Source organism: Eptatretus burgeri, chromosome 14 (assembly GCF_056783735.1).
Source record: "Eptatretus burgeri isolate ZD-2024b chromosome 14, Ebu_testis_v1, whole genome shotgun sequence".
NCBI classification, from domain to species: Eukaryota; Metazoa; Chordata; class Myxini; order Myxiniformes; family Myxinidae; genus Eptatretus; species Eptatretus burgeri.
Genome location: NC_140974.1, coordinates 26,739,149 through 26,763,199, shown reverse-complemented (window position 1 = coordinate 26,763,199; position 24,051 = coordinate 26,739,149). Strand labels below are relative to the sequence as shown.

Sequence of the window (24,051 nt, the reverse complement as noted above, 5' to 3'; positions counted from 1 at the left end):
TGACATGCCAACCAGCACACGCTGCATCAATCTCTCAAAGGTGGTGGGGGCATTGCACAAACTGAACGGCATCACAGTGAACTGATACAGTCCCTTCCCTGTAGAAAATGCCGTTTTCTCCTTCACCGTCTTATCCATCTCCACTTGACAATACCCACTCTTGAGGTCCAAAGTTGAAAACAATTTAAAGCCTGAAACGGCATCGAGGGTATCGTCAATTCTCGGCAGGGGATAGGAGTCTTTGAGTGTCACGTTGTTAAGTTGGCGATAGTCTACGCAGAAACGCGTGGTCCCATCCTTCTTTTTTACCAACACAACTGGTGACATCCGAGGACTTCGCAAGGGCTCAATGACACCTGCATTGAGCATCTTTTCTACCTGTTCGTCAGCCTCCTCTCTCTTGCTCCAAGGGAGCCGTCGAGCAGGCTGGCGGACAGGCCAGGCCCCATCGGTGTGGATCTGATGGTTCACCAGGCCCGTACGTCCAATATCCTCGGGTGACAAGGGGAAGATTTCCATATGTCGGTTGACCAGTTTGTGTAAGGCCTCCCACTGGGCATCCTCCAAATCTACACTACTCCAATTTACCATCTCGCAAATGGGATCGGGCCAATTCCGAACAGGCTCTGGAGACCCCCTCTGGGGCTGGTCCAACTCGATGTTCTCGTCACTCAGCTCTACGACTCGTACCACTGGGGTGCAATCTGCCACCTTCGTGCCCCGTCCAATAGTGCTTGGTTCCGTGCTCACATTTATTACCCTGACGGGCACGATAGGCCCGTCGGTATTTACCAGGGTGCGGGCCATGACTAAACCCGGGTTCCATTGCCCCGCCAGTAGTTCGGCCAGGCCGCAGGAGCCCTGCCAGGTTGGGTGTGCCCACCACCGTGCCGGGATTACTGCCTCAGCACCTGGGGGGATGACCACGGAGTTGGGAGCCTCCAGCTCTACCTTCTCATCCATGCTCAAACCCTCCAACGGCAACTCCTCACCACCCAACTGCATGACTCCTTGGCCCAAGTCGATTTTACAACCATCGGCGGTCAGCACATCTCACCCTATGAAGCATGGGTCGCACACCTCCGCCACCCAAACCTCTATTCTCCTTTTGACCGTGCCCAATTGAAGGGTCACAAAACCACGCCCTATAATGGGGGCTGTTGCCCTGGTAGCTAGCTGCAAACTATGATTTTGCAGACGGTGGATCTCATCCCACCTGTCCACACTCGAATTAAGGACCACAGGGCTGATGATCGTGGCGCTTGCTCCTGTGTCCACAATGGCGTCTTCCCCTATGCCGGCAATTTTGCACCTAATTGTTAAACTACCAGTGACAATTTTGCCACAATAAATGACCTGTCACAGCTCTGAGGGCTCTTCCCCATCTAGGTCTGCCGAACACAGCCCTATATGCTTGGCACTTGTTAGTTTCCCTGGGACTGGTGGGGGGGGGGTGGTGTTGGAGGCCGGCTATTCTGGTTTGCACGGGGAAGAGTTGGTGGTCTGGGGGGCCGAGGCCTTTCCCTGCGCAGGGCTCCACACTGCCGCTGCAGGTAGCCCCATTGGCCACAGTTAAAACACCTCACCGGGTAAGGTGCATGCCTCCGGTATTCCAAATTATACCCCCCTCATTCCGAATTGGGGTATCCGCCAATGGCCCATCAGGTGTCCGCCCATGAGCTGCCTGCCATGGCCCAGACCATTCCCTCCAGCTCCACTAGGGAGCCAAGACCCGCCCCGGCTCCCGGTGCACGGTTGTCCACGGGGCCCACCTGCCGGACAGCTAAAGCATGTCGCTCGGATCCTCTAGCCGGCGGCTTTGCTGCCTCCCATCGGGCAGCAGCGTCGGCCGCCTTCTGGAGGTTTTCCGGGCGAAATGTTGTCAGCAGGGCCCCGGTGTCGGTGCCCGCAAGAGTCTGGATGAAATAGTCCAGGGCAAGGTCTTCCTGGTAGAGTGGCGCCATGTTTGCATGCGCGATCCCCACCATGCGGCGAATGTCGTATGCCAAATCACCCATTTTCTCATTGGGTTGATGTTTACGCCCACTGAGCTGAGCTTTAACAAGCTCGCTCTGCTGTTCCACTCCAAATCAGTTATTTAGGGCCAAACGGAGGCCTGCCAATGTTATCCCTCCCGGGGGCATCGTGGTCAGGACTTCGGCCGCCGCGCCACGCAGCGCCACTGCAAGGTGGATCCCACTCTCCTCCACGCTCCAGCCATTACCCCTGGCCACGTGATCAAACTGGTCCAAATACACCCTCAGGTCGGTCTTTCTGTCATACGGAGCCAGCGGCACCATCTGGCCTCCCAGGTTCCGAACCCCACTCACCAGTCCCTGAGGGACAAATGGAGGGCTGGACCCCCCGGATTCTGGCGGTGCCCTACCCCCGCGGAGCCCGAGCCATTTGCCCGGACTATTTTTCACCCCCGTCTGGGTCAATGCGCACCCCGCACCATCTTGCATACTTCCCCATGCCATCGCGCTCGCATTCACTCTGGAAGAAGCATACTGGGGGCCTGTATTAGGCCAAGAGACCCCAAAATCTCTGCCCCCCCCAAACTCGGCATGCACGCCCTCACGCCACACAACCATCCCACCTCGTTCAGTCTCACCGGGCCCGCCTGGTCGCGATCTGCTTCGAGGGAGCATATTTTCTCCCTCTGTTCCTTAAGGAGGCCATCCTGCCTCTTGCATCGGGTCTCGATACATTCCACTCGGTCCGTTTTAATTTCCTTAACCTTCCCCTCCATTCATGCCTGCTCGTCTTTTACCTTATTCAGTTCGTAACTTACCTGCCCTATTTCCCCTTGTGTCTCTACTAATTCCTCCTTCGACAATTTAAACCCTTCTTTTGTCTCGTCCATGTGTTTTTCTAAACTTTTTCCCAGTTCCTGCATCTACATCTCTACTCTTCATCCCAATTCTCCAACTATTTCCGTCATCTCTTTGTGTCTCAATTTACATCCCTTTTTCACGTCTTCCAATTCACCCCTCATTTCCTGCTGGCCTTGTCTCAGTCCTTCTATTGCCTTCAGTTTCTTTCCATCTCCTTTTTTAATTGTGCTTGTCCTTTTTTAATTTCTTTCACCCCCTGTCTGAGTTTGTCTACCTCCCGTCCAACCGTAGTTATTTTGTCCGTCACGTCCTCCTTACTCGCTTCATCGCAGAAGCTCCCTACCCCCTGATCCAAATCCCATAAATTTCTCCTTGGAGGCGGAGGGGTTCCAAACCCGTTCCTGACACCAATTGTTGTGGGGCCGGGTCTCGGTGGCGAGCACGACCGCAATATGGAGCAGTAGAGTTGGCTCCACCGAACACCCGGAATTTAGGTCGCACCCTTCTGATAAATCCGAAAGGTCACGGGTCCCTTAGCGGACCGAAGATCGCCAATAGGTTGACCAGATGGGATAGGGTTAAATGCCAATTTCAATTTACCTAAATACCCACGTCGTCCAAACTACCGGGGAAATTCACCCTCGGCAGGATCTGCGTGATCCGGGCCGTTACCGAGCCGGATCCGAGTCGTACCCCGACCGGAGAGTACCAGAATCCTGCCGGGCCGATCACCCGATTATGGCAGTAATGAGACCTCCTAATTCCCGTTCGCAGTGCGGAAAACCAATTATAGAAAGGACAAGGACGAACTGGTGCATTCAACAAGAGGGGAATTTATTTGCAATAATTGGCAAAAACCGGGAATGGAGACAAAGAGCAGATTACAACCGAATATATTCCAATGTACAATAACACAAGCACTTAATGATTGTACTTAGAGACTGGCCCACACTTAGACACACACCCAAAGAAATGGACCCCGTCGGGTCTTTATTGAAGGTTTCCAGCTCGAGGGAAGATGAGCTGGAAACCAGAGCTATCTTGGACCTGTCCACCTCGTGTGGTCTTCGACATCCTGGACCGGCGGGACTCGAACCCGCAACCACGATGTCACTCCACGTACCAGGGACGGAGGATGAAGGGCGGACGCCAACCAGCGCGAGGGCGGACCAGGCAGCGAGCGCCAGCAGGCAAGGCCAGGCGATCCGGGACGATCCGGCAAACAAAAACTAACTCCCCAACCAGTCGGATCGCGCTGAACAATTATTCACTCCTTCTCCAGAGGGGAAGAGCCACCTCCTCCAACCCGCTCTCCCTCACTGGACGGTTTTGGCGCGCAAATGCGCTTGTCGCCCACGTGATTGGCCAAAAGGGGCGCCAAGTCCGCTGATTGGACCGGGGGGGGCGGGGGGCTTGGCGGGCATCACGGCGGACCACCCCTCAAACAGGAAGAAGAGTAATATTGTCCTGCGTTGGCCCTCATTGGCCGACCGACGGCAAACTCGCTCGCATCTCTCTGATTGGTCGAGAGAGATGCCAAGTCCTTATTGAACTCCGCCCACTGCGAGCGTTATGGCGTCCTGATGGAGTGAAGGTGTTGTTATTGTTGTAAGTGATGTAAAAATGTAAAATAAACCCTGACTATCAAAATAACTCCGCAGCGCACGACCATTTAATCACCCATTAAACGTAGGATGGGACCCTACCTAGAAACACATACTTACCGATATAACTGATCTATAAGGACTCTGGCTGTTGTGTGCTCATGGCTGCCAGATTCGGAACAGTATCACCCTGCATACAAAACATTAGGATGGTAGTTTATAGCTTGGGCAAGATTTGAACCCTTGGCTTGACAGCTCATACCTCGAGGCTATCCTGTCAGCCCATCAGTAAATCTGAAGAGGTGATAGAACTGAGTTAGGAGTTTAAAATGGCACTTGTGTAATTTGAGACTGAAAAAGAGTTTGTTTCTGAAACTACCACAAGTGATGCATTGCGGCTGCATCACCACCAACTTGAAAAGAAGCACCAGTTGATGGAATGGCATCATGAGAAGTCTCCAGCCAAGAAAACCATGAATTAAAATCAACCTTCAGGTGTCGTTCATGGTAACTGTTGTTGTTGTTTTTGGGTGGATGGGGGATTGGGGTAGTGGAGAGGCAGTATCTGGGTTATAGAAACATTTAAGAACTCTTGCTCAGATCAGCAACAATCATAATTAATAGATCATTATAAATTGAAAACTAGAGCCTTGTCTATGGCATGCCAGCACAAATCCCCATGCTCCCCACCTAAAGCAAAGTTGGAAGATGGCAAAAAAAGTTCCACCAGGAAGCACCCAATATCAAATTTAGAGTTAAAAAAGATTTTCCCCTTTTGCCCTCGATGACCTTAAGTCCCCATCCTTTGGGGTATGAGCTCAGGGTCAAATAAAATAGAAATTGTGACATATTTGTGTGCCCCCCTCCCCACCCCCTCCCCCCCCCTACAAAGTTTCATGAAAAATATTTGAAAATATGTCCGGAATTGCATTTATTGGTTTCGGTAGAGCCAAAATGAAACTGCTCTTGCACTTTCATGCCATGTAGTGATCATAACCACCGAGTTTGGTGAATTTCTGTTGAACCATTTATGAGATAGTGTGACGGATGGACACACAGACAGACGGACGGGCGTAGCTGATGACAATATTCCCCCCGTTTTTTTTACAAAAGGCATGGGATACCCAACAGGACTGAAGGTGTGTTGAGACATTGTGTCCCAACACCAACCGAAACAAGGCCTTACATGAGCCTGAAGACATCAAAGACCATTGCAAACCTTGGGTCGATTGTGCTCTTTCAGTTTCTCAAAGCCCAGACCCAGCACCTTCACACCAACATGTTTTTGGTTCCCGAACGGATGGTCTTTCTGAACAATTATTTTTAAAGATGACGGTGCCATACTTATTGTTTACAACTTCAGTGCTGTTTAAAGATCCTGCTTATAAACCCGTGTTTCAGGCTGAACTAAGTGGCTCTAAAAGGATTGTCTCTGCATGAAGTAAATGACATCTTGTTCCTTAAAAATACACACAGACTATCTGTACAAATTGAAACAGGAATCTTTCCTTCAGTGCTTCCTCTCATACATGGCAAGTGTGTTGTGTGATTATGAGTGCTGCTGTAATCTCTGCCAGGGGAGGTGCCTGAAGGTCAAGTACTTGAGCTGGAGTATGCTGGTAGTCACTTGGGTCTGGTGTTGGGTCTACCACGCCAGGATATTCCTCTGGTTGCTTTGGAGAAGCAGCTGCATCCTCGACTACTCAGCGATTGGCCCAGGAGATTGAAGAAGCAAATGGTTGAACTATACTTACCCAGGTATGACCTGGTTCTCAGTGCAAGCCGCACTTTACATCTGTACAGTTACTTGGTCTTGTGTCGATACAGGGTGGGCCAAAAAAATGTACCCAATTTCAAAATTCAACAAAAAAAATTGAATGAACTCTGTTATGAGTGTGAAACAATAATCATATAAGAAAGGCACTCGGTAGATCGCATACCTCTGCCCGGTAATGCCTGATCCACGAGAACATATCTGGCCCAATACATTTTTGAAATATCATGCTCCGTATGGTTTTTGAGCCCGATCTTTCAATGGTGAAGAATCACTTAAAAATTCTTCGAGTTGGATCCAGATTCCCAATCTTCACCAAAATGGAATCAATTTGTCCTGGTCATACACCCAACCTGTCCACCAAGTTTCATCTGAATCCGTCTGCATCTTTTTGAGATATCGTGCTATATATTAGTTTAGCTCGATCTCAAAATGGTGAAGAATCACTTAAATTTTTTTAGTAGTCGGATCTGGATCCGGATCTTCACCAAAATTTAATCAGTTCGTCCTTGTCACACACCCAACCTGCTCACAAAATTTTATCCGGATCCGTCCACAACTTTTTAGATACCCTGCACACAAACAAGCAAACAAACAAACAAGCAGTCATAGGCTGGTACTTCAGAAATCGTCAGCTTGACCTCTGACCTTGTCTAATAAAAGCTGTCTCTAGAGAAGGTCGCGAAGCAAACCAGAAGTTTCTATGACGATTCTGTACCAAACCATCAAAAATCGAATGTTTGACCTCACTGTGACCTTGTCCTTTGACCGATTTTGACCAAAATCTAATCAGCGCTAGTCATCACCCTCCTGAATCACGTGGTGTAATTTGACCTTGGTAGCTTCTTCCGTTCTCGAGTTACCGCGGATTAACGTAACGTAAAGGTCACACTTGATGCCTTATAGTTTCTCGAAAGGAAACTCGAAAGGAGGTTGGGGCGAGCGCGATGACATCAGCGCGCACACGCAAAACCTTTACGTGGCTCAACGACGCGTCTGCTCGAGCGCGCTGCGCCACGTGACGAGCCGTGATGCGGTGGGTGAAATATTTTATACAATCTTAAAACGTCTCCAAAACATCCGATTTTACCAGATTTTCAGCAACCGAGTGTTAAGCATCCTAAGCGATCGCAAAAACCGAAGACAAAATTAAAATCGAAGTTAAAACGAACTCGTAACGTCGACCGAAGCAAAAATACTCCATTTCTCCACAGGAATTTACGGAATTATTTAATATTATTTTCTAACACTGAAATTTTTAAAACAGTCGTAACTCGACGAATTGACACACAAATTCTGCCGAACTTACCTCGATCTTCCAAACTCACGCTCCGTCAACAATAGCTGTGGTAACTTTTCTCGAGTTATCATGTTTTGGATGTTTGACCTCACTGTGACCTTGACCTTTGACCGATTTTTACCAAAATCTAAGCAGCGCTAGCCATAACCCTCCTGAATCACGTGGTGTAATTTGACATTGGTAGCTTCTTCCGTTCTCGAGTTATCGTGCCTACAAACAAACACACACACAAACACACAAACAGATGACGGAAGTCATCAATATACTTATGAAATCTTTAGATTTCGTAAGTAACAAACAGACCGAAAGGGGTGAAAACCTAACCTCATTCACCTTCTTTGGCAGAAGTAATAATAGAAGGATCGTTTAAGTATATTTCCATCAATAGAGATTTTCAAAATGTCTTTCATCATTCTGAACACACAGGCAAATACGTGCAGCATAGTTGCCGATTACAACCTGTGGCATCTCACGCCCAATATTGTCCATAGTTGTAATCACAAAATCTTTCAGATCACTAATTGTTCTTGTCGTCTCCTGAAAGAGTTTTTCTTTAAGTTACCACCACAGAAGAAAAATTAAAAGAAGACCGATCTGGTGACCTTGGAGGCCATTGTGCATGAGACGTTGCAGGTTGTAATGAGCAACTTTGCTGCGCGTATTCACATATGTGCTCAGAATGATGGAAGACATTTTGAAAATCTGTATTGATGGAAATAAACTTGAATGATCCCTCCATTTTTCGTTTTTTTGTGTCACACTCATATTGGAGTTCATTTGCTTTTTGTTTTTTTTGGATACATTATCGAGGCTCATATGAGAGCTAACACACAATGCACAACAAGGGGGGCACGAGACAAGAGGGGCGGGAGAGGGAAGGACAAAACAGTGGGGAATAGAAACATTAGAAGATCTGTGGAAGGGAGAAGGATGGGGCGGGGAACACGGTGTACACAAGATGGAGACTACAGGGACTTTTAGGACCTCACTCGACAGGGAACTTTCGGAAAGGAAGGCAAGGAATTTGAAGGAGGTGGGTTTGGGGTGGATTAACGGGGGTAGAAAAGATCGTGGTTTTCGATGGGGGATGATAAGAGGTGGTGGTGAACAGCTGTTTTGAATATCTGGAGGGAAGAATGGGATTGAAGAGAGTGTGGGAGATTGAAGAGTGTGAAGGTGGGGAAAAAGAGGAATGAAAGAGTGAAGGTGGTTCATAATTTTGGTAGTTTTACCAGAAGGGGGTTGCTGGCAGACCTTCAGCACCTTATGGAAATATGGGGGGGGGATATATAGAAGACAGAGCAGGTGGGGGCAAGACCAGAGAGGAGACAGGAGAAGACAGAAAGACCACCGACCTGCCTGTGGTGAGAGAGTGAGAGGCCCAAAGACTCGGCCTCATCACAGGAGATACTAATGTTCCTAAATGCCTTGGTTCCTACAGCATGAAGACGAGAAAGGTGGGAGGCAGGAGCACCAGCCCAGAGGGGAGAGCAGTACTCCATCAGGCTGCAGACTAAAGCTTTGTATGTGATCAGGAGCTCAGGTGGGCTGAGGAAGGACTTTGCATGATGGACGATGCCCAGTTGGTGACTTGCTTTGGAGGTCAGGTTGGAAATGTGGCTTTCCCAGCAAAGATCATGTCAGATAGTGAGACCCAGAAGCTTGAATGAAAGGACTTCGTTCAGAGGATTGTTGAGAAAGATGATGGGAGGGGGGTGGGGTTCCACACGGTCCTTTAAGAGAGACATAGTGAGAGTGTGAGATTTTTCAGGATTGAAAGACATGTTCCACGTGTTGGACCAGTTTGTGATTTTATCCAGATCTGCAGAGAGCGAAGAAGCTGCTGCTTGCCGGTCTGAGGGATGACAGATGGTATGGCAGAGGGTGGAGTCGTCAGCAAAGAGATAGAGGATTTTCCAGAGAGTCGGAGAGATCATTGATGAAAACCAGTAAAAGAACAGGGCCCAGAACGCTACCTTGAGGAACTCCAGCCTGGACAGGAATAGGGGAATGAGGGAACTCTATTTAGGGCCACATGTTGGCTGCGACAGGAGAGGAAGTCTGCGAGTCATGAGTGGAGATGTCCTTGGATACCATAGGAAGAGAGTTTGGTGAGCAGGGCGGGGTGCCAGACCATATCGAAATTGTTTACGTTCTATGCGTTGCTCTTATAAGAGCCTCGATATTGTTTACAAAAGAAATATCTCCATACCCCTCTATCTCCAATGCATCCAAGTATCTACCTAATTCCTGGTTAAATCTATTTGCCACCTCCACTGCCAAAACACAATTTAAATCCTGAGATCCCATCCTTACGCACAGTTTAATTCTCCAGAATTATGGACAGGTCAATTACATACGGGATCATTCCCTATTGATTCATCCTTAATATGGTGTTGTCACATGGTTCTGTGGTTATACTGGAAGGACTATGGAAAGATGGAAGAACTATACCGAAACTCCATACAAAAGAGAAAGCACATACAAAGTAAGTGTGGATTTCATTATTGTTTGCGTAAAGACACATGGAGGTGATAATTAACTTCAATGGAGGAGATGAGCATTCCCACCAGTGAGTGCGTGAAAGATTGAAGGACAACACACTCGCTCTATCACATCATGCTTCATGTTTCCAGCATATTGTAATGACAATTTCTGCCATTAAGGGTTCTTCAAAAAATTACCTGTGCAACAGGAGGGTGTGGGGTACATTGAGAACAACTTAGGGGAGGGTGAGGGTGGAGAGGAAGTCAGGAGGACATGAATGTAATATTTTGATGGCACTTAAAGTGATTCAGATCTTTTAACATGGAAATGCCCTGAAAAGGCATATTGACAGTGTCATAATTGTTGTAAGTTAAATATAAGTAATTTTATAACAATAGCAATGTCCCTAAAAATGATTACATGAATATCACTGTGCTTTATTTCCATGCAGGTTTCAAATGCAGATCGAAAACGATCTCCAGCAGATGTTGAAAATTCTCAATGTGACTGACATTTTCAGCCCTGATTCTGCAGACTTGTCCAGCATATCAGGTGGTTCTCACAATTGCTCTAATAAGTGTCTTTGTGAAATGGCTTTGATTCATGCTTTTGTCATTGGAGGGCGAGACTGTTTTCAAAGATCTAACCTACACATTGTCATCATGGCATTGTTTTGTAGAACTACTCGTTTTTTTTTTGTTTAAATCTGTGGTTGTAGTGGTGGCGTATTGGTAAATGCAACAATCTGGCTTCGCAAAGCTTGTGGATTAAAATCTCACTGAAGGATGTGGCATAATGATGCTTTGGATTCGAACAAGCTATAAATCGAGCTCGTCATATGAGTATTATCATGTCACCATTGGTTGCTAATAAATAATAAACCAGCTGGATCATTTATTTCCTTCAGGGACATGGTAATCTTGCCATTCAACCTTTTCTCAGGTACATCTGATGCCAAGTCACATTGCTCAGCTCCTCATGTCGATTTTATGGATTAAAATATATTAATGTGCATTTGTACTGGACAGTTAAAACACCGGAGTCCCACTCGGGTCACCGGAGTCCCACTCGGGTCACCAGTTATTCACTCATAACAAACTTGATGTTGAAATATGCATGGAAGGAGTGGTTTAACTCCCTTATGTACTTGTGTTAATGTACAAACTGCCACATCTGCATTCGTAATTTGTGAATGGACATGTGTCGGCCACGTGTAATGAATATAGAGTAGGAGGCCATGTCTCCCGCATATCTGGTTTCATCTTTTTCCCAACTCCTGTTTATTAGTCCCCTACCGGTTTCTTTGGAGGGGACTATATGTTTGCTCTCTGTATCCATCTGTCTGTCTGTCCATCTGTCCATCCCACCATTGGTATTTCTGACTTTTTCCCCATACCCTTTAACATATTCAACTGAAACTTGGTACATGGCTTTATTATGTTAAGTTACGGAACAAGTTTGAGTTTCATGACATTTCGTCCATTTTTCACAGAGTTATGATGCCCTTTTTAGATTTAGAAAATATCATATTATATATGGATCAGATTTCAGTTGCTCTGACTCCACCCACTGCTTTACATCCATTGGCTGGACAGCTGGCCTGACTCAAGCCCAATAGAACCATGCGCCGCCATTGCATGAAGCAGCACAGATCAGCAGGTGTCAGGCCTTAGGCCTAGGCATTAGTCCATGGCCTATTTCAATTACAATGATCCCGTGTAAATAACCATGATGTATGGTTGTTCAAAAAAGACCTGGACAACTGTGGTTGTTAACACATTTAGTACCACAAAAGATACAATGATCAGGTCAGGTCAGGTATGGGAGCATGTGCCAGAACAGCACGTCGCTGTGTCCACTTTCTGCCGGTACTCCAGGGCCTCCGTCTGGCCATCCCCCAGGCAGATGCCAGGCCCATCCCCATCTCCTTGAGATGATGGTCAACCTGCTGCAACCACGAGACATGTGGTCGGCCCAGTGGCCTCCTCCACTCATGAGACTCCCTCGCTGAGAGAATCTGGTGAGCAGGATCAGCGTCAGGAAAACGAGCCACATGTCCATACAGCAGCAACTGATGCTCACCGACCATGCAGGTAACAAATCTCATCCGAGTCTCTCTCAGCAACCACTCGTTGGACACAAAATCCGACCAGCGATAGCCAAGGATTCTCCGAAGAGACCTGGTACCAAAGGAATTAAGTCTCCATCTCAGATCCTTGGTCAGAGTCCAAGTCTCGCATCCATAGAGCAAGACTGGAAGTACCAAGGACCGGAAGACTCAGACTTTCGTCCTCCCGCACAGGTACCGGCAGAGCCACACCCCATGATCCAGTGAATCCATGACTCCCCAGGCCCGACCCAGACGTCTATTGACCTCTGACTCGCAGCCAGCAGAGACATGAATATCACTGCCAAGGTAAGTGAATCTCTCCACGACCTCAACATCCTCACCACAAACAGACACAGACAGGACAGCAGCATCCAAGATGTCACCGAAAGCCTGGATCTTAGTTTTGACCCAAGAAACCCGTAATCCCAGCGGCTCCGACTCCTCATTCAGCACCTCGAGGGCCCCCAAAAGGATGTCTAAAGTCTCCGCAAAGATGACTGCATCATCTGCAAAATCAAGGTCCGAGATCTTGACATTCCCAAACGATGCACCACAGCTTGATCTCTCTGACATCCTCCCTAAAATCCAGTCCATACAAGTGCTGAAAAGTGTGGGGGCCAGTACACACCCCTGACAAACTCCAGTAACAACTGGAAATAAGTCAGAGATGGTACCACCACACTTCACAGCACTCTCAGTACCAGAGTAGAGTTCAGACATCAGATCGATCAGTTTTGTTGGCACCCCACGAAGACCAAGAATCCTCCAGAGGACATCCCGATTCACTGAATCGAACGCTTTACAGAGATCAACATAGGCTGCAAGCAGCCCCTGCCGAAACTCGTCTGCATTCGGTGAGGACACGAAGGGCAAGGATACGGTCAATCGTTGACCTCTTTGGTGTAAAGCCTGACTGCTCTGGACACTGGTGCTCAAGCAGATGGTGGCGAACCCTATCAAGAATAATTATCCGAGCAAAGACCTTGCCCAGCACGGAGAGCAGCGTCACCCCTCGGTAGTTGTTGCAGTCTTGGCGATCACCCTTCCCTTTCCAGAGAGGGACAACAAGGCCCCTCTTCCAGTCAGTTGGGATGATGCCTGTGTTCCAGGCAGAGCACAAAACTGCATGCAACGACACGAGTGCAGCATTTCCACCAGCCTTGAGAAGTTCAGCATGGATGCCACAGATCGCTGGAGCTTTGCCCCGTTTCAACTGGTTCACAGCAGCCCGTGTTTCCACAAGCGAAGGTGGACCACAGTTGATTGAAGGGTCAGCAATGGGAAGAATTGTACCCCTGACATCCAACTTAACAGCCGATGGGTCATCCTGATACAGCTGCTCAAAGTAACCGGCCCAGTGGGCCTTCACTTCGGATTCCTCCATCAAGAGTTCACCACCCTCTGCTCCGACAGCAGCACATTGAGGGATGGGCTTGGATGAACGCAATGCGCGAATTCCCCTGTAAGCGGGACGAGAATCACCTGTCCACAGGTGATGCTCTACCCCCTCACAGATTCCTCGCACATAGGCCTCCTTGTCCACCCTCAGTGCACGTACAGTTTTACGCCTCAGCTCCCTGAACAGCTCAGCTCTGCCATTCAGCCTGGCCCTGCGACTCTGGTCAATGGTATCCAGTGTCCCTTGAGAGACAAAATTCTTCTTTGTCCTGCAGTGAGCTCCAAGACATCTACCGGCAACATCAAGGACAGTGGTCTTGAAGGCACTCCACAACTCTTCAGGACCTCCCAAAGTACCCAGACCCCCCAAGTGTCCACTCAGCCTGTTCGCAAACTCCTCAGCTACTCTCTCATCCCTGAGCTTGCCAACATCCAGATACAATGATACCCTTTGTTTTATGTGATATAGAAACGTATAAAGGTTTCTTTGTTTTCAGCTCTGGTGGTTTTATGTGAAATAAAATGGTGACTCCACAGGAGAAAGCTCAGTGTGTCGAATGGTTCATCGAGATGAGATCTGACTCACAAGTTCAGCGTAATTTCCGTACAAGGAATCCGCCATCATGGCCAAGTATCAGAGAGTGGTGCAAGAGGTTGAGGGAGACTGGAAGGTGTCAGAAACAGAAAAGTACCGGTCGACCAAGCACAAATGCAGCAGACATTGAACGAGTGTGTGAATCATTACAACAAAGTCCCAGAAAATCCATTTGATGCGCAACTCGAGAACTGGGACTACCAACCATCATTGTACACAGGATATTGCATACAAGTCAGAAGCTTTATGCCTATAAGGTGCTGATTCGACAGGAACTCAAACCAAAGGGCAGACCCAAATGCAAGGTGTTTGCCTTGGAAATGCTTAGTCGCATAGAGGATGAAGAAGATTACCTGAAAAAGTCATGTACACAGACGAAGATTGCTTTCGTGTATCGGGGAAGGTCAACCAGCACAATATGAGGAACTGGGGGCTCTTTAAAACCCCCACGTGGTCATTGAACACATACATGACAGTACAAAAGTCAATGTGTGGTGTGGCCTTCTCCATGAATGCTTGGTGGGTCCAATTTTCTTTGCGGAGGATACAGTGACCTCAACAAGTTACATGAACATGTTGGAAGGAGTCGCCTTCCCACAGATTGAAGACCTGTAACCTCATATCATTTTTTTTAGCAGCACAGCGCCCCCCTCATTGGCCCTTCATCGTTTGAGCAGTCCTGAACAAAAAATTCTAGGTTGCTGGATTGGCCGAAATGGACCAACCACCTGGCCCCCATGATCACCAGACATAAAACCCCCCTTCATTTTTTTTGTGTGGGGTTTTGTCAAAGATGTTGTCTACGTCATAACGAAGCAAAGCAAACCTGCAGGATCTTTGTTCTTGGTTCACAGCTACATGCACACATGCTGAGTGCGGTGGATGCAAACATGCTGAGCCGAACATGTGAAGAACTCCTGTACCACCTTGATGTCCTGCGCACGACAAACGATGCTCACATTGAAGTGCATCGAAGGTGTGCAAAAAACTTTATGAGTTTCTGTATCATATAAACTAAAGGGTATCATTGTATCTTTTGTGGCTCTATATATATTAACAACCAAATTTGTCCGGGTCTTTTTGGAACACCCTGTATTATGCTATATAAGTACATAAGCTGTACGCATGTTTTTGCTTTATGTATGTACAGTGCTTTCAGAAAGTATTCACACCCCTCGACTTTTTCACATCCCTCGAATTTTTTCACATTTTGTTGTTACATCCTGAATTTAAAATGGATTAAATGTAGAATTTTTTGTCACTGATCTACACAAAATATCCCATAATGACAAAGTGAAAACATCGTTTTGGAAAATTTTACAAATTAATTACAAATTAAAAGCTGAAAGATCTTACATCAATAAGTATTCAACCCCCTTTGCTATGATACCAAATTGAGTTCAGGTGCATACAATTTCCTTTGATCATCCTCGAGATGTCTCCACAACTTGATTGGAGTAGCTTTGTTAGGACGTCATAATTGCATATGTCGATTGCTTTATCCGAGCAGTATGAAAAATTTTGAGGGTCTTCTTGGGCTAAATTTTATGGGGGGGGAAAAAATTGATGATGTCATCGGTCACGTGGTTTGGTGGCCTTTTAAAAAAAATTTTAACATAAAAGCCTTCAAAAATCTCTGAAACGGCTCAACAGATCGAGGCGAAACTTTACAGGTATGATTGCTTATCCGTGAGGAACAAAAAGTTTTCCCTCTCTGACATCATAAGTCATTGGTTTTGTTGCTTTAATTTTTTGAAGAGTAAACCTTTTAAAATCCTCTCCATAACAGCTTGACATATTGAGGGGAAACTTCACCCACATGTTCTCCAAACCTTGGGGATACCAGGGTGTTCACAAATAATTAATAGACCACATGGTCTGGCAGCCATATTGGATTCAATGAAAATGTTCATAAAATTACTTCTCTTGAACTGCTTCATCAATCGATGTGAAACTTCACAATTACGATCCAGTAGACATGGGGAATATATATATATATATATATATATATATATATATATATATATATATATATATTTAATTTCAATCTGATCAGACGCATGGTCTGGCAGCCAGAATTATTTAATTTTGAATCGGGGTTCAGGGATTGAAATCAAACTTGGGGCAAGTATAATGATGTAATAATGTGGGTGGAGGCATATCTGCGTCGGAGTGGCGACCCATCCAGGCTTGTGCCCCATAGCCCAGGAGACTGCTTCAGCAGCACCGATGTTCTGTACAGAGTATGGTCCAAATGGATGATGGAGGCATATCTGGCGACGTCGGGACGTTGAAGAGTGACCTTTAGTTTATTTATATTTTGCTTAAAGCACTCCAGAACACACGCTGACGAATCTTTGAAAATTTGACGAAAATCTGTCTGGCCATCTCTGAGAAAAATTATGACACACACACACACACACACACACACACACACACACACACACACACACACACACACACACACACACACACACACACACACACACACACACACATCTCTCTTATACTTATAGAGAGTGAAGCCTTTGATTATGTTGAAGATTAATTGATGATTTAAGTGGATTATGCTGATAAAAATGGGGATGTCGGAGCACCTGATATGTCTGATAAAAAGCCTGTACAACAAACAAGAAGCCACAGTAAAAACAGAACATGGAGAGACGGAATGCTTTGGAATTGGAAAATGAGTCAGACAGGCTCATTCTCTCCCCTTACTTATTCAATCTGTATTGTGAGTACATCATAAGGAAATCAAACTTGGATGTTATGAAGGATGGAGGAAGATATAACATCAACCTAAGGCATGCTGATGATAATACTCTGTTGGCAGAAAGTATAGAGGGGTTGATGATACTGCTGCAGACAATGAAGAAGGAAAGTGAAAAATCTGATCTTCATATAAACCTAAAAAAGACTAAAGTCTTGTCAACAGAGAAGATCGATGCATTCACATGGAGTGGAAAGTTTCATCTTCCTGGGTTCCAAGATTGAAGTGGGTGTATAATATGGAGGAGAAATTAATAGAACGTTAGTGTTGGGGAGAACAACAATGTCAAGATTGATAAAGATCTGGAAAGACAAAGATGTGATTATAAAAACCAGGAAGAGGCTGCTGAATGCTCAGGTATTTCCAATTGTAATGTATGGATGTGAGTCATGGACAGTGAAAAAGAAAGAAAGGAAGAAGGTTGACAGTATTAAAATGTAGTTCTGGAGACTGATGCTAAAAATTCCATGGACTGCAAGAAGAACAAACAAATCGGTGCTTAAAGAAATTAGACCACCATGGACATTGGAAGCGCTGATGCTAAAACAGACACTGTCATAATTTGGACACATCATTCGTGCAGAAAACAAAAGTCTGGAAAAGTAAACTATGCTGGGTATGGTTGAGGGAAGATTATCACGAGGCAGACCTTGTATGTGCTGGATGGATGGGGTAAAGGCTGCAACCAAGCTGTCTCTGCCAGAAGTTTGGGAAGCAGTGTAGGATAGTTTGGAGAAATTTAATGATGAACCTCATCAGAAGTCAGCCGTGACTTGACAGAATTAGATATCTGGATAGCCAACTAGATAGATAATAAGCAGGAACCCCAATAACTGTCATGTGGAATTACAATAACTGCCATTTGTCGAACCCCAATAACCTGTCTGATAATCTCTTTCCAATTTCTTGCCCATGCTCCCACAGAGACCAGTGATCTCTTTGTGTCCCGTGTCATGCATCGGGCCTTCATTGAGGTCAATGAAGAGGGAAATGAAGCCATCTCTAGCACCGGTTAGTTATGTAGTGGTATCATGTTGCCTTTGGTTTCGTAAAATGTGAATACATGTTCACTTTCGTTTAACAGGGTTTCTCGGCAGGGGTTTGGAGAACTTTTACTGTTGCGGTTGAATAATGAATTAACTCGGAATCCGAACATCCCGGATGTCTTTTCTTCCATGATAAATTGGTGATGCCGACATGATCCAAGTGGATGGACAAGGTGATACAAGCGCACAACCAGTCGCTGGGAACGACCAATCAGCCGTGCCCTTCCCAGATGCTCAACCAGCTTCATCAGTGGCAGCAGTTTTGATAAAGCTGCCGCCATTCTGGCCTAATGATCTGCAGGTGTAGTTTACACAAGTCGAAGCCCAATTAGATACCCAAAACATTACTGCTGAGTTGACAAGATTCAAATACATTGTTGGCTCCTTGTCACCGCAGTATCCGACGGAGGTGAGAGATATTTTACTACAACCCAATGAACACTCTGTACACAACTTTTTAGGCCGCACTCATAAAACGTATGACCACCTGTGAGCACTGCCGCTTTCAATAACTCATTACAGCCGAGGATTTAGGAAATTGAAGATCCACACAACTGCTGCGTCATATGCAGCAGCTTCTCAGTGACCAACACACCACCTTTGACCAGTCGCTGCTTTGTGAGTTCTTGCAGCGTTTACTACCACACATCCACATGATATTTTCAGATAATCCAGAGCTGGCACCACGTGCCACTGCAGATCTGGCTGATCATCTCATTGACACCGTTACACCAACTGTGGCTAATGTGACACCTCCACCACAGCACGTCACACAGCCACAATCTGAAATGGTGGACCTTTAGAAGCTCATTCTGGAGCTTCATGCTGTGCAGCACCAGTCATGCCCATCATCGTGTACCACTTGTAGGGATGGAGAGAAGAGCCGTACCTCGCGCTACCATTCACCTTCACCTTCCCTGAACACTCCAGATTGGTGTTGGTAGCACATGACCTTATGTGCTATTGCTCTTCAGTGGAAAGCACCATGCTAGTACCTGCCTCAGGGTCTTGACAAGGCCCCCAACTAATGGTGATGAGTTCATCTGGGCCATATGTCAGTCACCTTCACTTCCTTGTGGATCGTACTAACGGATTTCATTTTATTGTGGATACAGGGGCAGAGGTAAGCATTTTGCCTGTATCTGCCGCTGAATGGAAAGATGGACAGGAATATTGTTCACATGCCGCAAACAACATTGCTGTTGCTCCTTTTGGAGAACGTCTCCTCAAGCTTGATTTGGGTTTATGTCACTCATTTCAATGGGTGTTTACTATTGCCAACACGACATACTCTATCCTGGGTGCGGATTTTTTGTGTCATTTCAATCTCGTAGATGTCAAACATCACCGTCTATTGGATGCCTCAACACAGCTTAGTGTTCTTGGTAAAGCATCCACCATTTCGTCGCTGAACATCACGTGCCTTCCATCCACACCGAAGTTCCCTTTTCAGAAAGGACTTTATAATTTCCCATCCATAACGTGCCCATCGGCGACAACCCAGCCAATCAAACACCAGATCACGCATCAATCACATCGAGACCATGGGACCCCTATTTCTGCGCGTGCTCCACGACTTGCACCTGAGAAATTATGTACCGCCTGCCAGGAGTTTGTTTATGTGTTGCAACGTGGAATCATCAGACCATCGTCCAGCAGTTGGGCTTCACCGCTGCACATGTCACATGGTACCCAAAATTATACCTAGGGATTGGCATCCTTGCGGAGATTACCGGTCCTGAAACAATGCGACTGTTCCAGACCACTACCCATTCCACACATTCAGGATTTTACCGCTACACTCCATGGCGTTCCAATTTTCTCCAAGGTCGACCTCGTTCGTGCATACCATCAGATTCCCGTGGCTCCATATGACACCCTGAAGACGGCAGTTACCACGCCTTTTGGCCTGTTTGAATTCCTTTGGATACCGTTTGGCCTACGCAATGCTGCACAATCCTTTCAACGTTCTCTCGATCAGGTGGCCCGGCAATTTCGCTCCACTTCTGCTATGTATATATCGATGATATTCTAATCGCCAACGCAACTGCAGACAAACAGCAGGGACACTTACGTCTCCTCTTCACCCGTTTTCAAGACTTCGGCATCATCATCAATCCCAGAAAGTGTATATTAGGTGTTCCAGAGTTGAGTTTCCTCAGCTACTGTGTTAACAGCTCAATCATCCGTCTGCTCAAGAAGGTGCAGATTATTCGGCATTTCCCGTTACTGTCACCTCAATGCAAAGTGCAAGAGTTTTTGGACCTCTTCAACTTTTACCATCAATTTATTCCAAACGCAGACACAACATTGCAGCCACTGAACGAGTTACTCACAAATTGTAAGCACCCTGAAGTGTTCCAATAGTCGGAGCCAACCTTGTCAGTCTTTCACACCATCAAAGACACACTGGCCAACGCCTCACTCCTGATTCTTCCGAAGCCAGAGGTGCCCACGTGCCTGAAGATGGACACATCTGAGGTCGTAGTTGGTGCGGCCTTCTTCTTTAAAACGCTGAAACCAACAGAGCGCAAGTGGAGTGCCTTCGATCGGGAATTACTCGCTGTATACCTTGCCATCAAGCCCTCCGCCATTTATTTGAGGCCAGACAATTCTTTGTCCCAACTGACAACAAATCTTTAAATTTTGCTCTATCCACTCATTTGAGCGTTCACTCTCCTCGCACACGGTGTCATTTTGCCTTTGGTTTCATAATATGTGAATGCGCTTTAGCACTGCATTAACGGGGTTTCCCGGAAGGGGTTTTGAGAGTTCATACAGTTGTGGAGTTGTGGCTGAATGAAGAATTGACTCGGAATCCGAACATCTCGGATGTCTTTTCTTCCACGCTGGAGTTCCACCACGAAGACCTGTTTAAAGCTCTATCTGAAATAACACAAATATTATGGCTTGCTTGTTATTTGTTTGTGCTTTACTCACCATGCCCCTGTGGATTTATGGTTTCACATGAAACATTGAACAACAAAATTGTTCACAAGGAAGTGCACATTATCCAGTCGCCATGACTCCGTACCACACTAACCACTGTCTACCCGTTCCACCATCCGGCCTCCCACCCAGCATCTGCTTCCGCAAAGCCATTAATCTCTATTTCCTAATTTGTTATCTTATTCTTATTCTACGTTATGTTATGGAATTGCAGTTTCAATGAGCAAGGCATATCTATTAATTACAATATTTAAGCATAACGTGCACTTGTCTTGTGGTTTGTTAATGTTGAGGACCCGAGCTTACCCGGACTGTACCTGCATTGAACACCCTCTCCATCCATCTTTGTTGACGCGTAGGATCGAGCACGATGAGCCGCATGGCGGGGTATCTTTACCCACAATTTATTGCTGATCATCCCTTCCTTTTCGCACTCAGAAATCGTCAGACAGGTGAGCTATGGTTTTTGAGTGAAAGTTTAGATTTGTTGTCATTAGCACTGGACCATGAGGTCTCAATTTGGACAACAGAGTAGCAATATGGATACACCTGGATTAATTGAACATTCACCACCTGTGTCTCTGTCCTTGTGTTCCCTCTCATTGCCCCTTGCAGATGCGATTCTCCTGATGGGTCGTCTTTCAAGGCCACAGTCGATGGTCCACTCTGAATTCTGAAGCAAACAGCACATGCCCTAAAAGTGTGTGTGTGTCTGTGTGTCCTCTCTGAGTGTCTCTCTGTCTTGTCTGTATACTGTGTATATATATATATATAATATTTTGTCCTCATCCCCCACCTCTCCACAAGTCTAAGTTGTAAACTCCCTCTCCTACCCCTCTTTCCACTCGAGTTGGTTGTTCATTTTTGAAGATCTTTCCTTCTTCCTTTTCTTTCCCTTCCCCTGTGTTGTGGAAATGTTGAACTTTGCTGCGGATATTATTGTGACAACAACTTACACTTAATGGTTTCCATTGATAACAACTGGAAATGTCTTTTTATTGGAAACACTCCATCTGTGCAGTGCAGTATCCCCCATTGTACACATGTTGCTCCTTCTGGTGTACTTTATACATTGTTTGTATTTATTTATTTATCTTTACAGCGTCTGCGTGGCGTGTCCCCCATTGTACACATGTTGCTCCTCCTGGTGTACTTTATACATTGTTTGTATTTATTTATTTATCTTTACAGCGTCTGCGTGGCGTGTCCCCCATTGTACACATGTTGCTCCTCCTGGTGTACTTTATACATTGTTTGTATTTATTTATTTATCTTTACAGCGTCTGCGTGGCGTGTCCCCCATTGTACACATGTTGCTCTTCCTGGTGTACTTTATACATTGTTTGTATTTATTTATTTATCTTTACAGCATCTGCGTGGCGTGTCCCCCATTGTACACATGTTGCTCCTCCTGGTATACTTTATACATTGTTTGTATTTATTTATTTATCTTTAGAGCGTCTGCGTGGCGTGTCCCCCATTGTACACATGTTGCTCCTCCTGGTGTACTTTATACATTGTTTGTATTTATTTATTTATCTTTACAGCATCTGCGTGGCGTGTCCCCCATTGTACACATGTTGCTCCTCCTGGTGTACTTTATACATTGTTTGTATTTATTTATTTATCTTTACACCGTCTGCGTGGCGTGTCCCCCATTGTACACATGTTGCTCCTCCTGGTGTACTTTATACATTGTTTGTATTTATTTATTTATCTTTACAGCGTCTGCGTGGCGTATCCCCCCCCCCCCCCATGGAATGCAGACACCTATTCCTCCTTGTACATGATGTTCATAGTCAGCGTGATCGCCATCCTGATAAATCGCCCACATGGTCATCATTTCATGCCATCATTGCCTTGTTGTGATGGATGAAGATGTTAAATTTGTGATTGTTTGTTCACAAATACTGCGCAGTTTCTCCGTGGTCAGTTTCGTGATGTGCGCTCTTCGGCTGATTGGTTGCTTGCCGTGTGGTGTGTGGGTGTTTGTGTCGATGGATCACGTGACACGCGGGACACACGAATTAGGGTTTACGCTGATCCTCAGATAACATAAACCCGAGTGGACCTACACTCCTACAGGAACCCAGCAGGGTAAACACGAGTGGACCCACGGGACCCCGGCAGTGTAAACCCGAGTGGATCCGCGGGAACCCGGCAGGGTAAACACGAATGGACACTGGCAGTATAAACCCGAGTGGACCCACAGGACCCTGGCAGGGTAAACACGAGTGGACCTGCGGGAACCCGGCAGGGTAAACACGAGTGGACCCACAGGACCCTGGCAGGGTAAACACGAGTGGACCCGCGGGAACCTGGCAGTGTAAACCCGAGTGGACCCACGGGAACCTGGCAGTGTAAACCCGAGTGGACCCGCAGGACCCTGGCAGGGTAAACACGAGTGGACCCACGGGAACCTGGCAGGGTAAACACGAGTGGACCCGCAGGACCCTGGCAGGGTAAACACGAGTGGACCCACGGGAACCTGACAGTGTAAACCCGAGTGGACCCGCAGGACCGTGGCAGGGTAAACACGAGTGGACCCACGGGAACCCGGCAGGGTAAACACGAGTGGACCCGCGGGAACCTGGCAGTGTAAACCCGAGTGGACCCACGGGAACCTGGCAGTGTAAATCCGAGTGGACCCGCAGGACCCTGGCAGGGTAAACACGAGTGGACCCACGGGAACCTGGCAGGGTAAACACGAGTGGACCCGCAGGACCCTGGCAGGGTAAACACGAGTGGACCCACGGGAACCTGACTGTAAACCCGAGTGGACCCGCAGGACCGTGGCAGGGTAAACACGAGTGGACCCACTGGAACCCGGCAGAGTAAACACGAGTGGACCCACGGGAACCCGGCAGGGTAAACACGAGTGGACCCACGGGAACCCGGCAGAGTAAACACGAGTGGACCCACGGGAACCCGGCAGGGTAAACACGAGTGGACCCACGGGAACCCGGCAGGGTAAACACGAGTGGACCCGCGGGACCTCAGCAAGGTAAATCCGGACGGACCAGCGTAGACCCGAGGGCCGAGTGGACCCCAGTAAATATTTTAATACTTGAGTGTTTAGTTGACGTTTTAAATTCGTTCATTGTATTAAGTTCTGTCGATTTTTTTTTTTAATCTCCAAATAAAGATTCGTTTCCGACTCTTAATCGGTTTTGGTTCCTCT

The 24,051-nt window shown here is 46.7% G+C and overlaps 1 protein-coding gene across 3 annotated transcripts in view; it reads left to right on the top strand.

Moving 5' to 3' along the window:
- The window catches only part of LOC147012843 (neuroserpin-like), a 66,038-nt gene extending 42,004 nt beyond the window's left edge, over positions 1 to 24,034 (top strand). For 2 of the 3 annotated variants that reach the window (XM_085854128.1, XM_085854129.1), the window contains exons 5-9: positions 6,019 to 6,199; positions 10,454 to 10,554; positions 17,800 to 17,886; positions 21,230 to 21,322; positions 21,486 to 24,034. In XM_085854128.1, coding sequence (XP_085710254.1) covers positions 6,019 to 6,199; positions 10,454 to 10,554; positions 17,800 to 17,886; positions 21,230 to 21,322; positions 21,486 to 21,547 — 524 coding nt within the window. In that variant the 3' untranslated portion in view covers positions 21,548 to 24,034. Of the gene's footprint in view, positions 1 to 6,018; positions 6,200 to 10,453; positions 10,555 to 14,959; positions 15,082 to 17,799; positions 17,887 to 21,229; positions 21,323 to 21,485 lie in introns of those variants that run through there. The other variant, XR_015051081.1, reaches the window with a different exon arrangement.
- Positions 24,035 to 24,051: the final 17 nt, after the last annotated feature.